The 25387-nt window shown below is 43.4% G+C and overlaps 1 protein-coding gene across 1 annotated transcript in view; it reads left to right on the top strand.

The window, feature by feature from the left end:
* PCSK2 (proprotein convertase subtilisin/kexin type 2) overlaps positions 1–14633 on the top strand; it is a 130987-nt gene extending 116354 nt beyond the window's left edge. The window contains exons 9-12 of the mRNA XM_079969865.1: positions 2701–2916; positions 5539–5639; positions 7566–7793; positions 13967–14633. Of these exons, the coding sequence (XP_079825991.1) occupies positions 2701–2916; positions 5539–5639; positions 7566–7793; positions 13967–14453 (1032 nt within the window). The 3' untranslated portion in view covers positions 14454–14633. The remainder of the gene's footprint in view (positions 1–2700; positions 2917–5538; positions 5640–7565; positions 7794–13966) is intronic.
* Positions 14634–25387: the final 10754 nt, after the last annotated feature.

Here is a 25387-nt window from a genome sequence, read left to right as displayed (position 1 = left end):
ACAGATCAAATGCTGGCAAGTCTGGGCCACCAATTGCTCTTGTTTCTGCCATCCAGCTCTTAAATCTGACCCAATGAATCTGTATCAGTTAGTTTTGATACATAAGATGGAATGTTTTTGGGTCCAACAAGAGGCACCAAGAATGAGGAGTACGTAGTTTCATATATATATATATATATATATATATATATATATATATATGCTTTATTCAGAGGAGCCTCCACAAATTAGAAGCTCTTATCATTGTATAAGCAGTGTGCTCTATTTCTTCACACACTCAGATCATATCCCTACAATTGTATAAAAATGATCCAGATGCTTTATGTTGCCATTATAAAGAAAAAACAGCAGGAGCTTTTTATCTTCCATTTGCAATTTCAAATCAGAATTAGGTTTTGATTCCCTTTTGCACAGCTTCTTAGTTAAAATCCAGAGGAGCTCTTGCAAGGGGCCTATTATAACATTGGCTTATTGCCCACCCACCAAAAACCTATGAAGTTGAGAAACACACACACACACACACACACACACACACACACACACACGTATACATTCCAGGCATGATTGTATGTCGATGAACTTTTCTTATTTTTCCAGAGTTTTTGACCATACCTGATCTAAGATTTTTAAAAAATGAGTATGTGCTTTTTCATTCAATATATGTTCAGACATACATTAAGTTAGGCCACTTCGGGAGCAGTTGGTGGTACATGGGAATGTATATTTGATCAATTTGAATGCTTCCATCATCCTCCAGGCTGTGGTATTGAACCGGAATCTATTTTTATTATTATTATTATTATTAAATTTAAATTTAAATAGTCTGAAATATTTGATGGTTTATTTGGGTCGTAACAATTGCTGATTGTGTGAATGGGCATCTTGTCTCATTAGACCCTCAGTCTATGATGGTGACCTGCCCAAAGCAGCCTTTGATAGGACACAGAAATTATTTCTGGCTAGGTGATCCTACCGCTCTTCTTAGCTCTCTCTGTCCCACCCTTCCCTGTTTAAAGAGCCCCATCATTTTTGTCTATTGCAACACTGGGGAACTTCTGGCTGCAGGCTTAGTTACAGCTGATCATCAGTGCTTGCAGAGAGCTGTCAGTTGGGCTGTGAAGCCTTGATGATCAGCTGATTGTCACGGCTTCAAAGCGTCACTCACCCAACATAGTTGAATTTCAAGGTGCAGATGAAAATGGGCCATCAAACATCATCGTGATGTCAGATTGCTGATAGATGGGGTAGCCAGATCCAGTTCCCCACTCCTGGTCTATTGTAGAGTTGCTTTATCATATCTCTTTTCTTTGTCAAAACAGACATATGTGTGTCAAAGCTACTCAGCCTTCTTAACAAACCAGGGACGCTTTCGAGCATAAACTCTCCAATTGCGCCTGACTGCCAGATAACCAAAGGGCAGAGCAGGTTAAGTGGACTTGTGTCCGTCACAACAAAACACTGGCTCTGTTCCTATTATCCCTGGAATCGATTCTCTCTCATGTCTTACTAACTGCTGGGAAATTCTTTTGTGTACTGAGAAAATAGAGATTTAAAGGGGAACATCCTGAGACAAGATAATTGCCCCAAAGAAAGGTGTGTAGGACTCAATACATTTGTCACTTTGGGTAGCTGTGAATTTATCTGCATTTCCCCATGTTAATAATGAGAAATCCACTTCCGACATAAGGAGGAGGTGGGGTTGCGGGCTTCACGCCCCCAATCTCGCACGCGGAGGCTGTTTCCAGCCCCCGCGTGATCAGGGGAATCCTCGGGCCGCGTCATCCCCTGCGTCAGCCAATCGGCTGGCTCGGGGTGTGTGGCTTGCCTCACTTAAGGCAAGCGCAGCCCTGGGATCTCCCTCTTTTGCCTGTGCAGCTGCTGTTGTTTCCCACCCACCCACCCTTTAAGGTTTCTCTTTGACCTTGCTATGGACCTCGTTTAGTCGCCGTTAAGGGGCCTGGTAGGAATTTTTTCCACTTGGCAAATTGGCACCAGCCATTTGGTTTTTCGCCTACCTCATAGCAAATCATCACAACTCCTGTGGTTTTGGTGGTTAGGCATTGGTAGAGGTATTGTTATGCAGATGTGGTGGTGGTGGGGAGCGCTATCACCTCCCCCATTTACTGAAGGGTAGTCCGGTAAAGGATTCCGGGGGGTGTTGCCTCATCCGAAGCCTATGGAGGTCAGGTCCTAAAGTATGCCCCCGAGCGGTGACCCTGGGGGAGTACCTAGTTGATGTGCATCAGCAGGGCTCCCCCTGCTGGTGTTAACCCTTCCCGGTCTTCATGCAAACAGGCTGAAGCTGGATAGTTGGATAGGACCAATGCCGAAGCCAATACCGCTCTTACCTGTAACCAATAAAGTTGTGGCCAATTTTAGCCCATTAACCTAATCCAATGTTGTCACTTGTCTTTATTTCCATTGGGGGGAGGCGGGAACTTGCCACGCAACTGAAATGGGCTGAGCAAGAGAGACACATCGGGAATGTTAATGCACTGCTGAACTGAAAGTGATAGGAGCTGGGGCAGAGCAATGGAAGCTCATTGTGGGGATTCAAACTGCCAACCTTCTGATCGGCAAGCCCAAGAGGCTCAGTAGTTTAGACCACAGCGCCACCTGTGTCCACAATATTGCTCCACAATAACATGAGCCTATGTATATAGCCTGAACCTGACAAGTCTGAGTTCCCCTTTCCCACAGGGCCGAGGCGGCAAGGGAAGCATCTATGTGTGGGCCTCTGGAGATGGAGGAAGCTACGATGACTGCAACTGTGACGGTTATGCATCAAGCATGTGGACCATCTCCATCAATTCAGCTATTAACGACGGCCGGACGGCTTTGTATGATGAAAGCTGCTCCTCAACCTTGGCTTCTACTTTTAGCAATGGGAGGAAGAGAAATCCCGAAGCTGGCGTGGTGAGTATAGAAATCACAAATTGTAGTGTTGTCTTTTCACAACATTAAGGGGTCTTCCTTTCTAAGAAGAAACACCCCTCTACATCTTTTGACCAGCTGAGCCTTGCTAAATCTTCCCAGCAAGCATCTAATGACTAGAGCAGATATTTAACGCTTGGAGGAACTGGAGAGAAAAGTGGTTTTGAAACAGTCTGCCCTAAGATAGACAAACTTCTTGGTATATTTTGTCTCAAGTTATACCCTGGTCTTGTTCAGTTTACCATTGTTCAGACTTCACCATGTAGCAGCAAACCATATTTTCAAAAGGACCCAGTTAATTCTGATTTGGAAGCACCTTAAAAGCAAAACAGAAAACACGATGAGTTCGAGTTCATTATCCGGTGAAACCAACTTTCAATCTTTTTGCCCAGCCACCCAAAAAATCTTCATTGGGATCAGCCTTCAGTGATAATCCCATGGTAACTGGTGTACCTAAAAATGTTTTCATTGACATGGTCCTAAGAAGACTGGGCCTATGTTGCTTTTATGATCATTGCAAAACTGACTCATTATAGGAAAACTGGCCAGGAAAGGTATGCTTTGGCCACGTTTAGCCTTTTAAACTGTGGGAGCAGGGAGTTATTGTTTTTTGTTTGTTACTATGGTATGTATTTTTGTGTTTTATATTGAAAACCACCCTGCAATCCTTGGATGAAGGGTGGTATAGAAATCCAATCAATCAATCAATCAATAATTAAAATCATAGAAACCATAGCTTAGCATGACATGAAGAAGCTGCAGCATGCCTCCTGCCTTCCTGTGCAGCTGCAAGGAGGAGTTTGAAATGTTTCACTTCCATTATTCCTGAAATAAAGCTTGAGGTGGCATCCAGACCATCAAATTGGCGGTTGGAGGATGGATGATGGCTAACAGGTTGAGGTTGAATCCTGACAAGACAGAAATACTGTTTTGGGGGGACAAGTGGTGGGCTGGTGTGGAGGACTCCCTGGTCCTAAATGGGGTAACTGTGCCCCTGAAGGACCAAGTGTGCAGCCTGGGAGTCATTTTGGACTCACAGCTATACATGGAGGCGCAGGTCCGTTCGGTGTCCAGGGCAGCTGTCTACCAGCTCCATCTGGTACGCAGGCTGAGACTCTACCTGCCCGCAGACTGTCTTGCTAGAGTGGTGCATGCTGTAGTTATCTCTTGCTTGGACTACTGCAATGCACTCAATGTGGGGCTACCTTTGAAGGTGACCCGGAAACTACAACTAATCCAGAATGCGGCAGCTAGACTGGTGACTGGGAGTGGCTGCTGGGACCACATAACACCAGTCCTGAAAGACCTACATTGGCTCCCAGTATGCCCTCCCATCAGATGTCAAGGAAATAAACAATTATCTGACTTTTAGAAGTGATCTGAAGGCAGCCCTGTTTAGGGAAGTTTTTAATGTTTGAAGTTTTATTCTGTGTCATATTTTGTTGGGAGCTGCCCAGAGTGGCTAGGGAAAGCCAGCCAGATAGGCAGCGTATACGTAATAAATTGTTGTTGTTGTTGTTGTTGATTGTGGCTTACAGTCAACCTTTAGTGACTGTGTTACACAAAGCTTCTCAGCCTTCTACGATGGTGAGCCAATAGAAATTGATAGCCCTAGGTTGGCTCCTGGTGGGTTGGATCCAGAGTTCATATTGCGTTGGGGGACCCTCTGGAACTGTCTTCAGGGGAAAAGGGAAATGAGCAAACATGGCCCCCCCTCCCTCTAGTCTCCTAGTGGGAGCCTCTGTGTCTCTGTTATTAAACAAATAATCTAACTGAATTTTGAATAACTGGTGAATGAATCTGAAACGAAGTTAGTATTTACTGGTTAATTACATTTTCCTATTGAAGCTGTATTTGTCTCTACACATGTTTTTACACACACTGTTCCAATGAGAACATACCCAGGATGTTCAGTTCATATTGAGTTCACTGAGCTCATGAAAAACATGGTATTCTGACTTGTTCTTAATGCATAGTTGATCACATCTATGGAACATGATTGATATGTCCTTTTAAGTTTTACATTATCCATCATAAGTAATTGTTTTAGGTCTTGTTCTATTAATCACTAATTATAATTTAACTAGGAAGGTTTCATGCTTGTCTAGTTCTGTGTTCCCTTTCCCAGCCTTTAATCTATTGGTGATTAATACCTATATGTAATCCTTGCTTTGTATTTGTGTTAACCAATCAGTATCAAGCACATATGTGACGTGTATCCTTTGCTTTAACCAATCAGCATTAAGCACATATGTGGCATGTATCCTTTTCTTTGTAACTGTATTAACCAATCAGGAATAAGACATATGTGGCAATGCTGCAATATTCAATAAAAGGGACTCCCTGAGACAGGCCCAGGAAGAATGCCTCCCAGATGACACCTGCTACTCGTCTGTCGTTTATTTCAACCCAACATCCTATTATTATTTTTTAAATACTTTAACTGTCTGCTGCTGTTCAGTAAATGAAAAGAACTGAAGTATATTAAAATAATCCCCCTTTTAAGCAAAAATATTTCATACCATTTTCAGCTGCCTATCCAGCTTGTAGGAGAATGGAATGTTCTCCCTCCCCCAGGTTAATTTTTCTATATTCTTGTTTCAGGCTACGACAGATTTATATGGCAACTGTACACTGCGCCACTCTGGAACATCTGCAGCTGCACCAGAGGCTGCGGGAGTGTTTGCACTGGCACTGGAGGCAAAGTGAGTGAAAACAGCCATCAATTATACTGTTACAAATTTAAATTACTCCTATTTATGGCTATAAACAAACCTCTTAAGCTTGCATGAGCCAAAACGCAAAATTCCATGTTACATTAAATGATTTATTCTTGAATAGGTAATTTTACTAATGTAAATGCGCTCAGCATCTCCCTAACCATCTTCTGTTTCTTTTTTTCCCCCTGGCCATTTATGCATCATCAAACCAGACAACACAGATTTGCATGAAATTTGCATATGTTGATGATGCATATAAATAAATGCAAATTTCCATTAGGAAAGCTGAAATGCTTGTCCTGATGGAATGTGTATCATAGCATGATGTGCAGGGATGCGGATGGTACTGCGGTCTAAACCGTTGAGCCTCTTGGGCTTTCCGATCGGAAGGTCAGCAGTTCAAATTTGCACGGCTCCTGTTGCTCTGTCCCAGCTCCTGCCAACCTAGCAATTCGAAAGCACACCAGTGCAAGTAGATAAATAGGTACTGCTGCGGCAGGAAGGGAAACAGGATTTCCGTGCACTCTGGTTTCCGTCATGGTGTCCCGTTGCGCCAGAAGCAGTTTAGTCATGCTAGCCACATGACCTGTCTATAGACAAACACCAGCTCCCTCAGCCTGAAAGCAAGATGAGCGCCGCAACCCCATAGTCACCTTTGACTGGACTTAACCGTCCAGGGGTCCTTTACCATTTTTTTAAAACAATAAATCATAGCATGATGTTGAATTCAATGTCGCACAATGTCAATTGTTCCGTCAAGGCATGAAATTCAGCTTACCAGATGGAATGATCATCCCTTTCTCATCACCAACTCATTGCTCTTGGTACAACCTCAGGGGCCTGACCTAGCCCCTGCTTGACCCTAGTCACATTCAAGTAAAGCTCAGCCATGTCCATGTTGGGAGGGTGACTCATCAGCTCTGCCCCACTGCTCATGCCATGGCTGGTAATAATGGAACAGTGCTATGCTTGGTGCAAAAAGGACCTTAGGTTGCAGCAAGGTATTCTGGGATGCAAAAGCAAATGGCTGCTGTCCTTCTGGAAATATGAGAGCCAGCAGATATTCAGAGGCAGATCTGATGATCTCCAAAGCTTGCTCACCTCTCTGTGATGCTCATAAACATATAACATATTACACCTGTGATTCTCATAAACATAACATATTACTTTTGGATTTCTCCAGACAGCTCTCTGGAAGTTTTTCAGTGGTTAAGAGAGCTAAAAAGCCCTTCCTAGAGACAGAGGCGTAGGAAGGTCAGGTGGTACCCGGTGTGGAAAATTTCTTGCCCGCCCCCCCATTGATTATTATTTTTTGCCTGCAAAAATTGTTTTACGTTATTTCATATTTTCTTACACAGGAATAATAATTATTATTAGTATTAGTATTAGTATTAGTAATAATAATAATAATAATAATAATAATAATAATAACTTTTATTTATATCCCCCCCCCGGTTGAAGTCAGACTCAGGGTGGCTAACATCAGATACATAACATTGGTATAAAATCAAACAATAATTAAATTACCTCCTAAAAACATGTCAAAATAAAATTAAAGTCTAATTAGATGGCTTTCCGCAGGCTTAGGGTTGGGCACAGTAAGTGCTCCACTGAATTGAAATTTCAGCCTTCACGACATAGGAAAACGGCCAAGTAAACAGCTATTTTCATGGAGGAGGGTCAAGATATTAACTGATATGCATGAAATTTCATATATAGCTATATAATCCCTAGTGTAGTAAGATAAGACCTTTGGAGCAGGCATTTTTTATGAACCGCCCTAGTAGGGCAGTAATTGTTCCTTGATAATTTGTCACCCCCCTCCATGATGGTACCTGGGGCGAACCTCCCCCCCCCCTTCCTAAGCCGCTGCCTAGAGATATCATCTCTTACCATATTGCTCTCTTGCAGCCTGGATCTGACATGGAGAGACATGCAGCATTTGACAGTGCTCACCTCCAAAAGGAATCAACTTCATGACGAGGTTCACCAGTGGCGAAGAAACGGTGTCGGCCTAGAATTCAACCACCTGTTTGGCTATGGCGTCCTTGATGCTGGGGCAATGGTTAAGATGGCTAAAGACTGGAAGACGGTTCCAGAAAGATTTCACTGTGTCGGTGGGTCGATACAAGAGCCTCAGTAAGTGATAGCAAACATAAGGGGCTCGTTCAGAGGTAGTCTCATTATAATCAGCGGGATTGTGTCACTTACAGGTATAAGATTACCTGCCATATTGTCTCAGAGAAAGAAAATATTGTCCAAAGTGGTTCAGAAGACACCTTTAGCTGTTCTGAAGGGAGTGGATATTGCAGCGAGGTTTTGAGTTACATAACAGTTTTCTTCAGGTATGAAACCAGGGTTGTCAGGTGGTACACAAAACTTAAGACAGTTTCCTTCTTGAAGAAGAGTTGTGTGTTGCATTTTAGTGAAGGAACTTGCCTTTGCAATAGCAGCAACAAATCTGGGCAACACTAGAATTGTTTTCTCCTGTTGTTGGCTCTGACTCCACCTACTGCTGGCTTCCATGCCGTCTGTTGGAGTTGCTGCATTGGAAGTCCTTATTTGGACCTTATGCGAGTAGAAATGAATGCTCTCCACCATAAGAATGAGTTCCAAAGCTTTACTGAAAACAGTTTTAAAATAGTTACATATAAACATTTGAAATATACAAAGTAACACATTGTTCTTAAACAAAGTAGTAGTGTAGTCTTCTTTTTAGTCCTTAATGCAGTTCAAAAACTTTCCTCTCTCTGGTACCTAAGTAACTTGATTGTTCTGCAGATTTGCAGTTCGGGCTTCTGGGTTGAAACAGAAACATCCAACCTTTCCTTCCGCATTCGCCAGAGTGAAACCTCCTGTGCCTAACGCAAACCTCTCTTTGCAAAATGTTTTCAAACACAATGCTTACAAACATTACATTTTATGCATATCATGCTTTTATGTCTTTAATACTTCCTGCCATATCAGTTTCAAAGGGCAGCTTTTAAATTGATGGTGACAGTGGCTGTAGCAGCAGAAGCAACAACTGTGAAGCCTTTCTGTGGAGCCTCCTCTCCTCTTTGCACTGAAACTGCAGTGCCCCAGTCCCCAGGGACGTGTAGTTTTCCAGGGCACCTTAGCACTCAGTAAAAACAACAGGTGCCTTGGAAACAACATGCCCATTTGTTTCTTATGCCTGAAGATTTTGTCAAGAACCTGATCTCCCTATGGAGTGCTGAGGCAACATGGAAAACTACATGACTCAGAGTTCATTGCTCACAGCACATTCCCAGAAGCTCAGTATGTGTTTCCAGCCCAGTAAATCAAAATCTCCGTCCTGACCTGGTGTGCATGTACCACTCAGGGTGGCTAAGCAGTGGTGTCAGTGCTGCCTCTAGGTCCCAGCTCACAGAGGACCAACGCTAGGCTGTAGTAATGTACAAAAGTCTTTATTGAAGTTCAGTTTCCATTTCAAAGCCACAGCGTGCAGCCCTACGTCTTAAACCCTAGATCGGCGAAGTCCCGTCTGAGTCTCCTCCCCTATGACACCAGTTTAAGATCCTAGCCCTGCTCCACCTTTTACGCTGCTCTCTCCTCCTCTGGGTCCTTTTTCCCATCCCAGCGCGTTGACCAATGCAAAAAAGCGGGAGTGATATTGCCTCACAGTGGCTCTGCTTTGTTTCAATCCATGTATCTCTCTTCTGGCGACATCTACATCTATCGCTGATAAAAAACAAGCATCCATTGCCTTAATGAAGGCATTCGCGTTTTGGAGGGCTGGATCATTATCTCTCCACAGATTGCGCAACCACGCTTTAGCTTCTCCATGGAGATGAGTTAGTATGAAGCCTACTTTCTCCTGCTCATCTCTAAAGTCCTTCTCCAGTAACTTTAGCGCAAAAACCGCGTCTGCTCTGAAGTTAGGATAGTGCTGCAGACTCCCATCGAAATGAGACACAAGGCTGCCTCCTCTCTTTCCCAGCCCAATCCCCTCTGGTCTGGCTCCCGGTAGCCCCTGTTTAGTCAACATTTCCAACCTGGCTTGCAGATCCTTGCAGACAGCAGCTGCTTCCTCTTCTCTCTTCCTGGACGCTAGTATTTCTGCGTTAAGTTGTGTCACTGCGTTTTGCAGGGCTGCCATTTGTTCTTCGGTAGTCATCTTGTGCTGCTTTCGTGAGCTCGCAAAGTACCAATCTTCGCCCCTCGCTGCGTCCACTCACGTTGCGAGGTTTTAGGAGACAGGACTTACTGTCAGTGCTGCCTCTAGGTCCCAGCTCACAGAGGACCAACGCTAGGCTGTAGTAATGTACAAAAGTCTTTATTGAAGTTCAGTTTCCATTTCAAAGCCACAGCGTGCAGCCCAACGTCTTAAACCCTAGATCGGCGAAGTCCCGTCTGAGTCTCCTCCCCTATGACACCAGTTTAAGATCCTAGCCCTGCTCCACCTTTTACGCTGCTCTCTCCTCCTCTGGGTCCTCCTGCCCGCTGGGGCATTGCCCTTTCTGGACTCTTCCGACGCTGAGTCGCTTAGCTCCTCCCCCTCCCTCCGGCGGGCTTTCGGACCCGGTTCCCAATCCTCATTCTCTGCTGTCCCGCGCTCCTGTACATTTGAACTTGCCTCTCGCGCCAACCCAGTGACCTTTCTCCTAACCGTTACACTACTTCGGTCACTGCTTCCCTCTTCCAGGACACTGGCCAGATCTGACCTCTCCTCCATTGTCCGACTTTCTGATGGAGGCATGGTCAGCCCTGCCTTATCTTCTCTCCCTGGTGGGGAATGCACTGGCCCCGATCCTTGGGACTCTTCCCCCCCACTCTGCTCTGGTGGGGAAGCTGGTCCTGATTTCCAGCTACTGCTCTGGGAGTCCCTGCTGCCCCCTTGCTCCTGGGGCGTTCCCCTTGGGAACCCCCTACCCCTGGCCACTGGCGCCCCCTTCTGTGAATCTTCCGATTCGCTGGAGAGGCTCATGGAATCCCTCGGTCCACTGTCCTCTTCTCCTATGCTCCCCTCGGATTCTTCCCCTTCGCTCTCCATCTCCTCTCTTCCCTGTGCCTCTGCTCCTGAGCCCCTGACAAGTGGTGATAAACTAATAGTTGCCTGGGACTAGTGCTGGTTTGGGGCCCATGACAGGCTCAAATGCCACGGCTGCAGATGTTTCTGCAGTTGTGGGGGGAAGACCTGTTGATCTCCCACTCTGAGGGGTCTCTCTTTTACATCAGAGGGGGAGATCTGATGCATCCTAGGGCCCCTGGAACTCCTTTACAGGGACCAAGGGATCACAGGGCCTACCTTGTTAGATCCTTCACTGATTTATTATGCCATTTGGTGATAACTCCAAAACACTTCAAAGAACGCCATACAAGGTGTTTGAATGCTGTACCATCGCAGCACTAAATATTTTGTTCGCTCAGTGTTCGCTAAATCTCCAATTAAGGGCCAGGCAGTCCAATTATTTTCTGATTATCCTCATGCAGTAAACAGAATGAGTCAACAAGCAAATCAATTAATGCTAATTGACTGCAACAGCTAAAGTTCAATTGAGTTATTTGAAATACTAACCTAATGATGGACAATTTATGCCTCTAACAGCTGCAATTCACCTTTTCAGTGTTATTTCCCAAAGTGGTTGAGCTTTAGAGGAAATAAAAGAGATCTAGCTCTAGAATGAAGAGGTTAATGGTTTGCAAAAGTTTGATTAGCATGCTACTTTATTTTATTAATATAGAATTCATTAGGGGTTTCCATGTATATCGTAAAAGTAAGAACTGTTAAAGATGTGCCCTTAAGCTTACAATAGTAAGAATTAGAGTTGTGCTGAGTTTTCATGAGGTTCTGTTTCTGATGTGAAGAGTGCCATTTTGTGAGATGGGAGAGAGGATGAAAATATCCCCCATGGGGGAGGGAAAACTTATATTCCCCTTTTACATTCATTTTCCCACATCTGTTCTCAGCTATTTGATCTGATGCTGCTCTGTATCTCCCCTCCCTCCCACTTCATTACTGCATCATCATCATCATCATCATCATCATCATCATCATATACCCAGCATCTGGCTGGGTTTCCCCAATCACTCTGGGCAGCTCCCAACAGAATATTATTATTATTATTAAAAAGCAATAAAACATCAAACATTTAAAACTTTGCTAAACAGGGCGGCCTTCTGATGTCTTCTAAAAGTCAGATAGTTGTTTATTTCCTTGACATCTGATGGGAGAGTGTTCCACAGGGTGGGCGCCACTACCGAGAAAGCCCTCTGCCTGGTTCCCTGTAACCTCACTTCTCACAGAGAGGGAACCGCCAGAAGACCCTCAGCACTGGACCTCAGTGTCCAGGCTGAACAAAGGGGGTGGAGACGCTTCTTCAGGTATACTGAGCTGGTGCTGCTTAGGACTTTAAAGGTCAGCACTAACACTTTGAATTGTGCTTGGAATCGTACTGGGAGCCAATGTAGGACCAGTGTTATATTGTCTTGGTGGCTACTTCCAGTCAGCTGCCCTGGACACAGAATTAACCTGCACCTCCATGGATAGCTGTGAGTCTAAAATGACTCCCAGGCTGTGCACCTGGTCCTTCAGGGGCACAGTTACCCCATTCAGGACCAGGGAATCCTGATCTCAACCAATCAGGGATCATATATTAAGCATGGTTACATGATGGATCCAGGTCTCAAACCAAATTTGATTGTGTGATTACATCATTGACAACAAAACATACAAGCAATGTTTTTCCCTAAGTGGGAAGAAGGAAAGCTATTGCACAGGCAACTAGGCTTGTCTTAATAAGCTACCATGGTGGTTTCAGTGTTCACCAGGCACTAAGGGTGAATTAAATAGCGTCTCACCTTTTGCCATCATGCCTCAGTCTTGTCAAGCTGACTTGATATATTTATGGCTCATCTTCAAATATTTTGATGTGCTCTCTCTCTCTCTGGTATTTTATTGCTGTTTGATTTGAATAAGTTTTTTTATCTTATTGGCCCACATCTATCAGTCATCTATATCTGTTTTCTTGCTTTTTGGATTAGCCACCTTGGGTGCTATCTCTAGAAAAAAGAAAACTAATTAAGTAAGTGTTGAGAAAGCAAATGGCAAAATTAATTATCCTACAAAACACACACACACACCAAGCATTTTGACAACCAGTCAGGCCACTGAAACAATCCCACAACTGTACCCAGACTTGGTCCATGGTACTTGGCTAGGCTATGGGGTTAAAACTTGTTCCAGAGATGACACCCACTCACATCCACAGTATGTGTGTGCGTAGGGTGGGTGGTTGAATTAAAGTCAAGGATAGGAATCATGGATGACTTTAGGGGTTGGCAAGAGCCATGCCCCAGTAATAATAATAATAATAATAATAATAATAATAATAATAATAATTTATTATTTATACCCCGTCCATCTGACTGGGTTTCCCCAGCCACCCTGGGTGGCTTCCAACATAATATTAAAATACAATAGTCTATTAAACATTAAAAGCTTCCCTAAACAGGGCTGCCTTCAGATGTCTTCTAAAAGTCTGGTAGTTGTTTTTCTCTTTGACATCTGGTGGGATGGCGTTCCACAGGGTGGGGTGCCACTACCGAGAAGGCCCTCTGCCTTGTTCCCTGTAACTTGGCTTTTTGCAGAGAGGGAACCGCCAGAAGGTCCTTGGCACTGGACTCAGTGTCCGGGTAGAACGATGGGGGTGGAGACGCTCCTCCAGGTATACTGGATCAAGGCCGTTTAGGGCTTTAAAGGTCAGCACCAACACTTTGAATTCTGCTTGGAAATGTACTGGGAGCCAGTGTAGGTCTCGGCGGCTGCTCCCAATCATCAGTCTAGCTGCTGCATTCTGGATTAGTTGTAGTTTCTGGGTCACCTTCAAAGGTAGCCCCACATAGAGCACATTGCAGTAGTCCAAGCGAGAGATAACTAGACCCTGCTCCATTCTGGTGAGACAGTCAACGGGCAGGTAGTATGGGAGGAGGAATTATATTCCCTTTCATTACATAACCTCATCTGTTTTGAAGTCTTCAAAAACCAACATTTAACCCAGGCATAGGCAAACTCGGCCCTCCAGATGTTTTGAGACTACAGTTCCCATCATCCCTGACCACTAGTCCTATTAGCTAGGGATGATGGGAGTTGTAGTCCCCAAACATCTGGAAGGCCAAGTTTGCCTATGCCTGATTAGCTATATGGAAATGTGGTACTCTCTGGTTAATAATGATCCTGTTGCAATACTTTCTGTATTCATGCACAAAGCCGTAGTGAATATGCTCTGGTAAACAGACGTGCTATGAAAAACGTGGCATTCCAAACCATTTCATTTATTTGTTCATCCCAGGAAAATACCACCCAGTGGCAAGTTGGTTCTGACTCTTACGACTGATGCTTGCGAGGGGAAGGAGAACTTTGTCCGTTACCTTGAACACGTCCAGGCTGTCATAACAGTGAACTCTACCAGAAGAGGGGACTTGAATGTCAACATGACATCCCCGATGGGGACGAAATCCATTTTGCTGAGTCGGCGTCCCAGAGATGATGATTCCAAGGTGGGCTTTGACAAATGGCCTTTCATGACAACACATTCTTGGGGAGAAGACCCCAGGGGTACTTGGGTTCTGGAAGTTGGGTTTGTTGGTCTCCTGCCTCAGAAGGGAGTCCTCAAGGAGTGGACATTAATGCTACATGGAACTCAAAGTGCACCCTACATAGACCAAATAGTAAAAGATTACCAGTCTAAATTGGCCATGTCCAAGAAGGAAGAGTTGGAAGAAGAATTAGATGAAGCTGTAGAGAGGAGCTTGAAGAGTATATTGAACAAGAACTAGCTCTGCTTTGCATGTCAGACAGCATCCTTTCCCCATTTCCTTTCCTAAACATTAGGCATATTCCAGTTATTGTCTTTAGAACATGATCCTAACTCCCCAATTATCTGCATTGTCTAACTTAATTACAGTGAAAACTTTTGAATTCTGAGCCACAAATATATTATTATTATTATCTACCAACTACTTTGTAAGTGTGAATGACTGTAACTAAATTATCTTTGATTTGGGGTTGGGGTGTTCTTTTTTTTTTAATGTCATGTGAAAAGTATCCAACCAACCAGCTGTGATCCTTTTCCTCTTACTGTTTTTGCAGAAAACACATCACTTGGCATTTTATCTATCTGCTTAGATAGCTGAATGTTTAAAACTGGCAGTTCTGACTTGCTGAAATACTGCCATGGCAGCTGTAATCGTGGCAAAACAAAACCAGTTGTCACAGGACCAAATCACCTGTAATATCGTTCGTGCTTTTTTAAAAAGAATAGCATGCTTTAATTCACCACTTTTGACTGGAAGAAATAGCAATGGTGGGGTTCTGATCCAGAATGGGGACCCATAGCAATTTTATGCTGAGGAACATTTGCCCACAAAGGCTTTGTTTCCTTCCCCCCAAAAGTGGGTAATTTAAGCATGCTTTTTTAAAAAAGTGTGAATAGTGTAGTTGGGCCCAATATATGTTCAAATACATGTTCAAAAACAAAAAACCAGATTCATAAGCTCAAGGAGGTTACAGAGTGCAGGCCCTGCCTTATGCTATTTTGCACTTAAGACTCTAGTACAGTGGTACCTCGGGATGTGAACGGAATCCATTCCGGAGCCACGTTCACATCCTGAACATAATGTAAGACATGACAGCGCGTCTGCGCATGCGCAAGTTGCGTTTCGCCGCTTCCGCGCATGCATGTGATGTCATTTTGACCACCTGCGCATGCGCGAGCGATGAAACCCAGAAGTAACATGCTCCATTACTTCCAGGTCACCGCAGAGCGCAACCTGAATGCGCTCAAACTGAAGCATACTTATCCCGAGGTATGACTGTACAGTTGTACCTTGGAAGTCGAACGGAATCCATTCTGGAAGTCCGTTTGATTTCCAAAATGTTGGAAACCAAGGCACGGCTTCTGATTGGCTGCAGGAAGCTCCATCGGAAGCAGCGGAACCCCCGTTGAAGGTTGGGTTCCAAAGAACGTTCACAAACCAGAACATTCACTTTCGAGTTTGTGGCGTTCGGGAGCCAAAACGTCTGAGTACCAAGGTGATAGGGATCCAAGGTAGGATTACTTGATTTCCCAAGACTAAGTCTTATTGCTCTCCATGGGACTTACTTTTGAGTAGACATGTATTCACTGGGGGAAAAAGTTTGGAACCTGAGGACAAAGTGTACTCAAAGAGTTCTAACGTTTCCCAATCCTGGTTCTCCTCCCAGATGCTTGTATGTATTTTAGTGGAACTGTCAGCTGGAGAAATCCATCCATCCATCTGCATTTGAGGGGCAGGGCTGGTAAAGAATAAATGTCTTCTCTTGCTTCATCATAGCTCTCTTGGGTAGATCAGGTTGTGCAAAAGATCGCCAGTATCAATACAATTCAATGCCTTTAAGACTAGCATTTTGAATAGTTTCCTAGGAAGATGGGAGGAAGGCATGTGCAATAAAGAGAAGCCGCAATCCTTAAGCAACTGTCTCCAGAATAATCACATTGATTGGAGCAAAGTGGGGTGTTTTGAAGCAAAATTGTTGTCAGATTGAAACTGCTGAGTAACTATGACGGCATCCCAATCCCAGGAGCAGATCTACTATGAAACTGATGAAGCTTAAGCTTCAAGGCCCTTAATCCTGGAGTGGCCTCAGAAGCAAGTTTAGTCCACATTTCTTAAAAACTTTGGGTAAGTAGACCCAATTTAAGGCGCACAATTTAATTCCCCCCTTGGTATATATTTCAACAATCCCAAAGTTTGAGACTCAGTAGCACAGATGTTAAGGTTTGGTGACCTGCCAAGGAACAACCCCATTGAAGAAGATAACCATGGTTACCCAGACCTCATTGCTGGTTGCAAGGAGGGCCTCATAACAGTTCAAGCTTCAGAGCCCAAAAATGTAGGTCCGCCATTGCCCACTCCACAAAAGCTCCAGAATGGTGCAGAGAGGGTGGAACTCCTGTTCTACATCTGTATGGGGCTATGGAGCTACAGTGGCGCTGTGGACTAAACCACTGAGCCTCTTGGGCTTGCCAGTAAGGTCGGCAGGAGCTCTGTCCCAGCTCCTGCCAACCAGCAGTTCGAAAGCACACCAGTGCAAGTAGATAAATAGGTACTGCTGTAGCAGGAAGGGAAACAGTGGTTCCGTGCACTCTGGTTTCCGTCATGGTGTCCCGTTGCACCAGAAACGGTTTAGTCATGCTGGTCACATGACCCAGAAAGCTATCTGTGGACAAATGCCAGCTCCTTTGGCTTGAGCACCGCAATCCCATAGTGGCCTTTGACTGGACTTAACCGTCCAGGGGTCCTTTACCTTTTTCTTCTTCTGCAGAGAGGCCTTTAAAACACTCCCTCCTGGTTTTGTATTGGACTGTGGGTGCTTAGCAGCCTCGCAATCCCTTGTGTGCTGCATTCTAGAAATTATCATGAAGTCACAACTTCATCTGAATTTTTTGGAACTGAAGAATGAATTGGAGCCACCCAATTCCAAAAGCATTGTCAAAGATGCTTCAGTACGACAAAGCAATGTTAAAATTATAACATATTTGGTTATCCGTACAGTCAACAAATGTCTTTGCTGCTGAAGGAATAATCCAATAAAGCAGCAAAACAATTCAAAACGTTGAAATCAAATATCTTCAGAGCTGAAAATACCAGGGTTGCCGCTGAAACTGTATATTTCAGCCATCAAGGGACAGGAAAGTGGACAGGAAGGTGTTTAAATCCCACCTGAATGTTAATAATGAGAAAGACAGACACACTTCACCGATGAAAAGGATGGCTGGTTGTCATTATTTCATGATCATGGTGCATCTCATAACGCTACTTTTTGATTAGGATATATATTAGGAAACTCATTTATAACCTGAGGGGATAATTGCGGCACCCTTCAACCCAATTTAAGCTCTTTTGGGTCTTATTAATTTAAATGGGACAAGTGACACGTGTGCTTAAATGTCTCCCGTGGAGACAAAGCAGACTTAAAAGTTCATATAGTTTTGGCTGCGACATGACCTTGGAATTAAAATCATGCAGCCACTTACATTAGTGTTTGTGGTTTATAAGAGCCTGACTCGAATCATCTAAAATCTCTGGCCTTTCTAGAAAAGCAAGTTAAACACAGATGTTGCCACGGTGGTGGGTGACTCCAGCCAGGGCGGTCTTAAGCATATCCGGCGCTGTGGTGCAAAGCTCCCTCTGGCGCCCCCCCCCCCCATTTCCTAGAGTTGTCTACCTTCTTTTAGGGAGGACGGCACTGCCGGCGGGGCTGGAGGTGGCGGGCAGTGGCTGGAGGGCAGCTCATCCGGTGGGGAAGAGGCGGAGGCTGGACGCAGTGACTCCCGGCTCAGCTGGCTGCTTTGTGCCGCGGTGGCCATGGTAGATGGAGGCTCCGGGCGCGGCGCTGCTTTGGCGCTGCATGGCGGAGGCAGGCGAGGGTGGCAAGCTGATGCCAGGAGGTGCCGAGTCCAGCCTCTGCCTCTTCTCTGGTGCCCTCCAGAACCTGGTGCCCCGGCGCCCCACACTTATCTATGGGTAAGACGGCCCTGACTCCAGCAAAGAGCAACTTGTAAGAGCTGCTCCGAATCAGCTGAAATTTCAGATCTGTACATTACCAGGTGGCATATCTCTGCCTTTTTCATCCTGAGCCTATGCTCGTTTGGTTGCATCCAGCAAAATCATCCAATTGATGCAAAGACTTCCGCTGGGACAATGGAATTTCCCCTCCTTCTCTAAATCCTCCAGAAAGCCAGAACTTCACCAGCTCCCCACTACAGCTTTTCTCCTTCAGTCTTTGGAGGGTGACAGAGACGTGTTGGAAAAAGTGGGACCTGTAAGCACATCCCTGCTCTCCTCTCGCAAGATTCGAGTTTAGCTCTTTAACAGACTCCTGCAAAGAGATGTGGTTCAGCAGAAAGTATTTTACCGAAAATGTGGTAGTAACTGGAGCCTTCCTTTTGGGTGGGTGTGGGGAGCAATCTTTCTATAATTTTTTATTAAATTTTCTAAATTACATTTCAAAATTTTCATTTAGACAATCTTAAATCAATAGCTTCTCTTCTCCTCTTTCTGTGGTTCATTTTGCATACCATATATCCCTGCATATTTTACATAAACTAAACCATTCAGTAATCCATTGTTACATCCATCAAAACTTATTTACACTGTTGAATTTATCTTAACGCTACCAGCATTTTTAAATGAACACAATTTTCCTCCATATAGTCAGTAAACATTTCCCAGTCTTCTTTAAATGTATGTTCTTCTTGTTCTCTTATTCCATATGTTAAATCTGCAAGCTGCGCATATTCCATCAGTTTAAGTTGCCATTCTTCTTTGGTTGGGACCTCGCTCGTTTTCAATTTGGGGGCTAACAAAAAAACAGGCCGCTGTAGTAGCATACTTAAATAGTCTTTTTTGACACCTGGGAATTTCCCACTGAATTATCCTCAACAAAAAGGACTCTGGTTTTTTTTGGAAAGGTACTTTAAAACATTTTTTTCAGTTCATTATATATCATTTCCCAATACTCTTTTACCCTTTTACAACTCCATCACATATGATAAAACGTACCCTCAACCTCGTTACATCTCCAGTGCTTATCTGATTCGGACTTATACATTTTAGCAAGTCTGCTTGGACTTAAATACCATCTGTAAATCATTTTCAGGTAGTTCTCCTTTGAAGAATAAGATGCTGTGAACTTCAGATCACCATTCCAAAGTTTTCCACAGAGATTCAAATCTATATTATGTCCTATATCTATTGCCCAGTGTGTCATAAAGGGGGGAGCAATCTTGACAACAAACCAGTTGTCTCGTTGCTTAATTGAGATTTGCCTTGACTCCAGCGAAACCTACAGCTGTTCCTTGCTGCTCTAGGTGTGATGCAGAGGCATATCCCAGAGTCAAAAGGACTTGTGTGCATATTTCTCATCACATGAGTTTAAGCATGTTTTGCTTCTTAGTTTGCAAATGAATTGTTTTCTCCTAACTGTTAACCAGGGCTTTTTTTTTCAGCTAGAACTCACCGGAACTCAAAGGGAGGTTTAAGCATGTTTTAAGCAGGTATCTGAAGAAGTGTGCATGCACACGAAAGCTCATACCAAGAACTAACTTAGTTGGTCTTTAAGGTGCTACTGGAAGGAATTTTTTTATTTTGTTTTGTCACAGGGAGGTGTTTGTGGTGAGTTCTGGCACCGATTTTTCCAGAAAAATAGCACTGCTGTTAACCCTGGCTCCTTTTTTTTCTCTTTCAAGTTTCTGGAATGTGTTCTAGTACAGTCTAATTTATCAAAGCACAATATTGAATATCTAAAAAGGTGTCTCTAAATATACGTCTGAATAAATTAGGAAGGCTGTGGATCCCAGGTTAGGATAAGTGGAGACATGTAAGCAGGGAATACGTACACCAGAAAATTTGGAATTACTCGGATCTGGGCAGTGGCAGTTCTGCTGTTTCTTTATGGGATATGTAAAAATGTGCAGCTTAAACCAAGTCAGGAAGATAATATAAGAAACATATGAGTTATTTGTGCTGAAGAAATCGCACATAATCTGTGCACAGAAGCTTCTCATTCTTTTTTGTGTGATGCGTAACAATGCCCATTGTGTGCATTGAACATTCTACACTGAAAATTCTCCCATGCTTCGGAAATAAAAGGAGCTCTGTGCAAGTCTTGGAGCCACTGGAGATACATGGAATGCAATAAAAAGTTTCACAAGTGAGGAACACATTAAGTTTCAGAAATGTATAATGACCGACAGGAGCTGTGTTTGCTTGAGTACTTCTGGGTTTTTTGCTTGTTCATTTACAGAGGGGAAAGCATAGATATATATATAGATATGTATAAACCTTTTAAGCTAGTAAGCTTAAAACAAACCAAAGGATAATACGGGGCTAATTCTAACCTCAGATATATGCATGGACATTCGAGTTTTAATAACTGCAGTCTATATCCCATGACGGACCGTAGGAAAACTCTTCTTATCAACAACCCAGAACACCTTGAATAAAAAGGCTGCTGATCCCTTCTATGAGCCGATTTGCATTTCATATAAATGATTACTTCTTTTTAAAAAATTTTTTTTTAAAAATTATTGAGTTTTACATTGCAAATTTAAATTCAAACAACAAACATCTTCACCCTCATTCAGGATTCCCTGAATCCTTTGACGCCCCTCCACCCTTCCATGGTTACCATTTTCAATCTTTTCCCACGCCTTCACTTATTTTCTCTATTTTTCTTATATAATCCAATTTTACCTTAGTTTTTTTAGTACACTACAAACATTACTTGAATCCTGCCAAAGTTTTTAGTTGTTTACAGTGTTCTCTTAGGTACATTATAATTTCCCCCCATTCCTTTTTAAAGTTCTTCTCTTCCTGGTTTCTGATTTTCCCGGTCAATTTAGCCATTTTGGCATAGTCCATCATCTGCACCAGCCATTCATATATGACTATTTCTAATCCCATGCTCAAAGCCCTGATGGAAAACAAGACAAAGCCTTTGTGTAGATAGGGGGTTCATTGAGTTAAATGGTTATAGGCTGAATCTAGAGCCAGAAAATGAAAGAGTTCAGCCTATTTTGATCTGAATCTGGGGTGAAAAACAAAGCAAACCTAAATGAGCATATGGACATGCATATCTGACAGCAGAATTTGCTTCTGTTTCTGCTCTTATGGCCTTTGACCAGCTTCTAGTGCCACTTTCCTGCACGAAAGCAGAGACCCCACACAGATCCCCATCAGATTCATGCATCTCCATCAAGTTTAGTGGGGCGGACCTCCAGATCGGCATTGTGATACATCAGTTGTTCTGATCTCCCTTGCTGGTCGAGGCCATATATATTTAAATATATAAACTAAAGTAACCAACAATAGCTATAGTATATATGGAATGTGTAATATCACATCAACCCATCGTATGTTATATATTTATATATACACACCCAATTGTATATAAGAGTAAGAATATATTGCATATATATATATATATGTATTTCTAAAATACATGTACTTATGATAAAGGCAAAGATCACATTCACATCTTAGATGGTCTTCAAAATGTTAAATGAAGCGGATCTTCATTTAAGAAAATGTATAGATGCCATTGCTTTGATGTAACTTTCCCCTTTTCTGTTTGAACATTAAATATCCTATATAACAGCAAAATTACTAAATGGGTGTACATTTTCATAACCTGAACTGAACGATAACTCTGAGGAGTGACAGCACATTTTGATATTATTACTAACAATGGTATATATATGACAGACTTAATTTGACGGTTTTTGTTTTATTATTTGCATCAGAGTAGAAACCGAGAATAAATTGCGTACCTTTTGTTGTATTGCTGATGCAAAAGAATAATGATTTATTCTAATTTATTTATTTTAAAGTGGGTGTCCTAGGCTTGTTTACAGGCAGTGAACATTGTTAACTTCTAAAGCCTCGTGCAAACGTTTTATAATATGAGTAAAATAAAAAAAAAGATGTTGTACAGCAGCATATCCCATCATCATTGCTCATCTCCAATTATGTGGTATCACACTTGTCAACTTTGTAGAATGAAAATTGCTGTGTGGAAGCCCAGATGCACGAGTACTGGTTTTGGTTGTTTGGAAGTCAAACTTTGTCTCTGAGCACAGGGAAAGTTTGATAATCTGTTCAAGTCTATCAAGCTTTTTTTGCACAGAGCAAACATTGTCCTTTAACAAACAATATCTAAAACTGACATTCCGGAGCCTAATTGTGTGGTCTGGGATCAGATGCGGTTGATCTGGCTTGGGGTTGTAGATCTGATATAAAAGGTGGTCTGGTCAGCCACCTGGATTCTCAGTCCTTGCCCAGCAAGCCAGGGGGTCTTAGCCAATGATTAACGACTCCTTGAAACAGGGAGTGATCCTCACTCCTTAAGAAACACTTATTTGCACCCAGAGTATTATAATAACATTAAAGTACAACTATGCCCTTTTTTCCCTCCTCCTCCTCCTCCTCTTCTTCTTTTACAACTGTTAAGTTGTGGGTGAACATATCAGACGACACAGCAATTCTTCAAACAGCTCTTGTTTATTCACAGGCCAGAACAGAACTGAACTGAAGAGCTCAGTCAGCCTGCTTATATAGAGCTCCAGAACAACGTAACTGTAGCAACTTTCTAAAACTATCCAATCACTGAACGTCACTTTCGATCCTTCATTTGCATACAAACTATCCAATCACTGAACGTCACTTTCAACACTTCATTTGCATAACTATCTACAGTATCCCCCTGCTGGCCCAGGGTGAGAACTTCAGTGCATAACAACAACTATTCCCTTTTGTGGCCAGGTATGAGAGAGAGCAGGGTGCTGAGCTGAGGGGGTGCAAAATTGAGAAGATCCATAATGGAGAAGATCCATTTTGGGGAGCCAAACTTTGGGCTCACACATTGCCTTATTGCAAAAGTTCACCAAATACTGCCCCTGGAGAGACAATATGGTGGGTCTCACTCCAGGCACTTAAACAGAAATTTTTATGTGAATCCATTTCGGTTGGAGTCCAAACTGAAACAACCTTGATCACCCTAACGCAGACGTACGTAGGCAATGTGGTGCCCCCCACAATGTTATTGGGCTACAGTTCCCATGATTCCCAGCCAGCATGGCCAATGATCAAGGGTGATGGGAGTAGTAGTCCAACAATATCTGGAGATCACTAAGTTGACGATCCCTGCAGTAGGGTGGCCTCTGCTGGGAGAGAGCTGGGAGGCATGTGGCTCTAATGATTCTTCTTGATCTCTCAGCAGCATTTACTACCATCAGCCATGATCACCTGCTGGACAAACTCGGTGGGAAAGATTCAGGAGGCACAGTGATACATTGATGTCACTCCTATCTTCAGGGTTGGTTCCAGAGGGTGGCAATGAAGTTTCTGCTCATAGCTCTCAACCATCCCTTATTTGGCAGGAAACTCCCTTACCCCAGCGCCGTGTCCCACTTCTGTCCCTTATTGATGATGTCCCTTAAATTTCCCGGGATTCAAAGGAAGCAGCTCCTCTCCCTCCCTGCCGGCCGGGGAGGAGGGAGGCTCCAACTGTGTTGCTTGGCTGCATTGCTCACCCAATAAGGAGTCTAAGAATGACTGGGGGGTGGAGCTTGCATGCCTTGTGCTGTTCAAATCGGCCGCGTTGCCTGGGAACTCACCTTTGCTCAGCGCTTCCCAGGTGACGGTGGTTTTCCTTGCTGCGTCCCCTTTGTCGGGTTGCTGCATTGTGGGAACCACCCCTTGAGGCTTTGTTTGGCTGCTGACTGGGCTTTCTGCCTTTGGCTCGGAGGGGCTCAGAAGCTGAACATACCTGTGCCCCGAAAATCCCTTATTTTGGCTGCTGATCCCTTATTTTCGAGGCTGCTGGTCCCTTATTTTCAAATCTGTAAGTTGACAGCTATGTTTCTGCTTTTGCTCATGGCACTTGCCTATGCATTTCTAGAGGGCTCAATTTCATCCTTTATGGTTTTTTAAAAATATCCATATGAAGCCTCTGTGGATCATCAAAATCCATCATTGGTCACTGTTGTCTAGGTATATAGAGCAGCATCTGTCTTGGTATCTCTGTGGTGGAACCGTTATATATTTTGCATTGGAAGTTTTAGTGCAAAAGCAATTTATTTTTAGACCAGCTATACCACTAAGGGCTATGTTGGGATTACCTTGTGTAATGTGTAGTTCACCTGAGGTGTGACTGCATCAAACACTTGTGGACTTGCCAGGGAGTCAGGAGAGTCTGCACATAGTTAGTCTATGGAGTTTCCTTCTATAAAATGTGGCGATAGCCAGCAACTTGAAAGGCATACAAATTCAAGGCTACCAATGGCTACTAGTCATGATGACTGTATGATACTGTTAGGATCCGAAAAAGCATGCTTCTGAATTCCAACAGTGGAAGAAGGCTATTGTCCTCATCTGGTGAACCATTTTGTGAAACAGGATGCTGGTCTAGGTCAGATCCAGAAGATTTCTCTCCTATGTTCTTTTGACTGGCTATAACCCCTGGTCAAGACTATATGGTCACAAACCCAAGTTTACTACTGTGTTGTGTTTGAACCAGCTTTGAACTGGCTCTATTTCGGAGCAAAGTTTCATGTATGTAGGAAAAGAATCTGAAAAATGTAAATGAAAACTGGCAGGTTCTTTATGCAGTCTTTTAATTTCCACTGAAGACACTGTTGACATATATTTCAATGTAAATCAGACAGACAACTCTGTCTAAGCAGTAGTAGAAGAAAACACAATAGGCAGCTTCATTGAGGTCCCTATTAGTACATCATTGCCTAATGGAGGGCACCTATAGATCAGGAAATAACACAGGGAGCAATCCTAGCAATCCTCAGCTGCAAAGTTCTTGTAAGATTTTGGAAGGATTAGAAAACTGGTTAATGAGTGATTGAGAACAACATCCAATGGGCAAACCAAGCACTGTAACCAGGTAACCCAAAATACGGATGGGGTGATCTTGCAAATGCTATGACCAGGTTTTCAGAATTTCTCAATAATTCATTCGTATATGAGCACCTGGAAGGGCAAGACATGGGCAAAATCTCCATGCATTCATATTGAGTCGAGTTTTCCCATTGACTTCCTTGGGCTGTGTGCGTGGGCTGTATTTGATCAGATACATGCACAGTGTTCTTGCATGTGTGGACTGCCCTTTTCATAAACATGTTCAAATGAACTGCTTCCTTGGAAATGGAGAAGGTTTT

Source organism: Podarcis cretensis (genome assembly GCF_951804945.1).
Source record: "Podarcis cretensis genome assembly, chromosome: 3".
In the NCBI taxonomy this organism is placed as follows: Eukaryota; Metazoa; Chordata; class Lepidosauria; order Squamata; family Lacertidae; genus Podarcis; species Podarcis cretensis.
The sequence above is the reverse complement of the archived record's forward strand: the minus strand, read 5'-3'. Positions and strand labels throughout refer to the sequence as shown.